The sequence below is a fragment of the Peromyscus eremicus genome, chromosome 1, assembly GCF_949786415.1.
Source record: "Peromyscus eremicus chromosome 1, PerEre_H2_v1, whole genome shotgun sequence".
In the NCBI taxonomy this organism is placed as follows: Eukaryota; Metazoa; Chordata; class Mammalia; order Rodentia; family Cricetidae; genus Peromyscus; species Peromyscus eremicus.
This window is the reverse complement of record NC_081416.1, coordinates 96,437,203-96,439,080: the sequence shown is the minus strand read 5'-3', so window position 1 is coordinate 96,439,080 and position 1,878 is coordinate 96,437,203. Positions and strand designations below refer to the sequence as shown.

General features: G+C 41.4%; 1 protein-coding gene across 1 annotated transcript; it reads right to left on the bottom strand.

The window, feature by feature from the left end:
• Window positions 1-285: 285 nt before the first annotated feature.
• LOC131901170 (olfactory receptor 51B4) lies at window positions 286-1,227 on the bottom strand. Its single transcript, XM_059252411.1, has one exon. It carries the CDS (start codon window positions 1,222-1,224, stop codon window positions 286-288), a length of 939 nt encoding a protein of 312 aa, XP_059108394.1. The 5' UTR covers window positions 1,225-1,227.
• Window positions 1,228-1,878: the final 651 nt, after the last annotated feature.

Here is a 1,878-nt window from a genome sequence, read left to right as displayed (position 1 = left end):
TGTCCATTCAACTTTGTATTTCTAAATAAGTGATTTTTCTTCCTTTGGCTATGGAACCTGCACTATTCCATCTGATACATCCGTTACCTCCTATATTCCTTTCTGAGAGAGAGGAGAAAGAGAGAGGGAGAAAGAAAGAGAGAGGTGACAGATTTCTTTGCTTGATTTAGTTTCCCTCTTTGTATGATAATGGAAATTTCATTCCATACTAAAGAAATATTTAAAACATTTGTTTCCAATAAAGGCCCAGAAATCACAGATAACTCCATATTCTGCAATAATAATTTAAATCCTACTGTGTACAGACAGTAGACGGAGGATGCTCTTCTGAATCTGCTTGGTCTTGATGCTGTAAATGATGGGGTTCATAAATGGAGGAAAGAGAAAGTAGACATAGCTCATGGTTATATGCACCACATGTGGGGCATGCTTTCCAAACCGATGGATGAAGGTCAGACCAATCACAGTGATGTAAAAGACCAGGACACAACTAATATGAGAAACACAGGTGTTGAGAGCCTTTGCTCTCTCCTCTCCAGAGGCGATGCCCATAACTGTTTTCAGAATGAGGACATAAGAAAAGACAATGATCAGTACATCAAGAAAGAACGTCAAGGCAACTAAAACAACTGGGTATACACGGTTAAAGGTGATGTCAGCACATGCAAGTTTCATGACGTCTTGGTGGAGGCAGAAGGCATGAGAAAGAACATGGGAACGGCAGTATGGAAACCAAAAGAGAGGCAAGATTGGGGGCACAATAGTCACAAAACCTCGCAGCAGTACCCCCAGTGCAATCTTCATTACTTTGGAATTGGTAAGGATAGAGTTGTAATGCAGAGGTGTTCGGATAGCAACAAAGCGGTCATAGGCCATGGCAAGCAAGACTCCTGATTCCACAATGGCTAATGAGTGGATGAAGTAGGACTGAATGAAACAGGCCCCATGTGCGATCTCCCTCTGATTCAGCACCAGTACACCCAGCACTGTGGGCATTGTGGTTAGCGTCATCCCAAGGTCTGTACTTGCCAGCACAGCAAGGAAGTAGTACATGGGTTCATGGAGGCTGTGGTCATTCCAAATGATGAAGAGAAGTGTGCCATTCCCTAAAATGATGGAGAAGTAGATGACAAAGAATGGGATAGAGATCCAGTGGTGAATTGCTTCCAAGCCCAGGAAGCCAGTCAGCAAGAAAGGAGCAGCATCACTATTGTTGAACCACATGATTTGCAGCTAAAGACGGTTTCAGAGATTAAGAAAGCAGCACTTTCCTACCACCATCTCACTGTAGCACATCTGCAGGTCTTTTTTTATTTCCAAACTTACAAGGATTTCTGCGCTGTTTCAGATTTAAGAAGACTTTCCTTATCAAGTCTTTGCCTAGAATAGCAACATTAATCACTATCACAATTAGTCACTATCACATTAGTCACTACCACAATTTACTACGAAGCATGCTGCTTTTAATATTGTGATATAATTCCAACCTTCACACTTAGTCCCAACCAGCCATCTTCAGATCCATTTCATTCTCTTGACTCTTCTTTTTTTATATTTTTTTTGCTTTAATTTTATGTGTGGGGTGTTTTGTCAGAATGTTATGTCTGTGCACTAAGTGTGTGTAGTGTCCACAGAGACCAGAAGAGGGTATTGGATCCCCTGGAGCTGGAGTTACAGATGTCTGTGAGTGACTATGTGGGTATTGAGAATTGAACCTGGGTCCTCTAAAAGAGCAGTCTATGTTCTTAACCACTGACCCATCTCTCCATCCCCTTCATCTCCCCACTGTTTTATTCATTCTCATATTATGTCCCATACAACACTTCGTTGTAATTGTATTAAACTTGGTTCAGTATATACTTCCTTTCTTGAAACCAA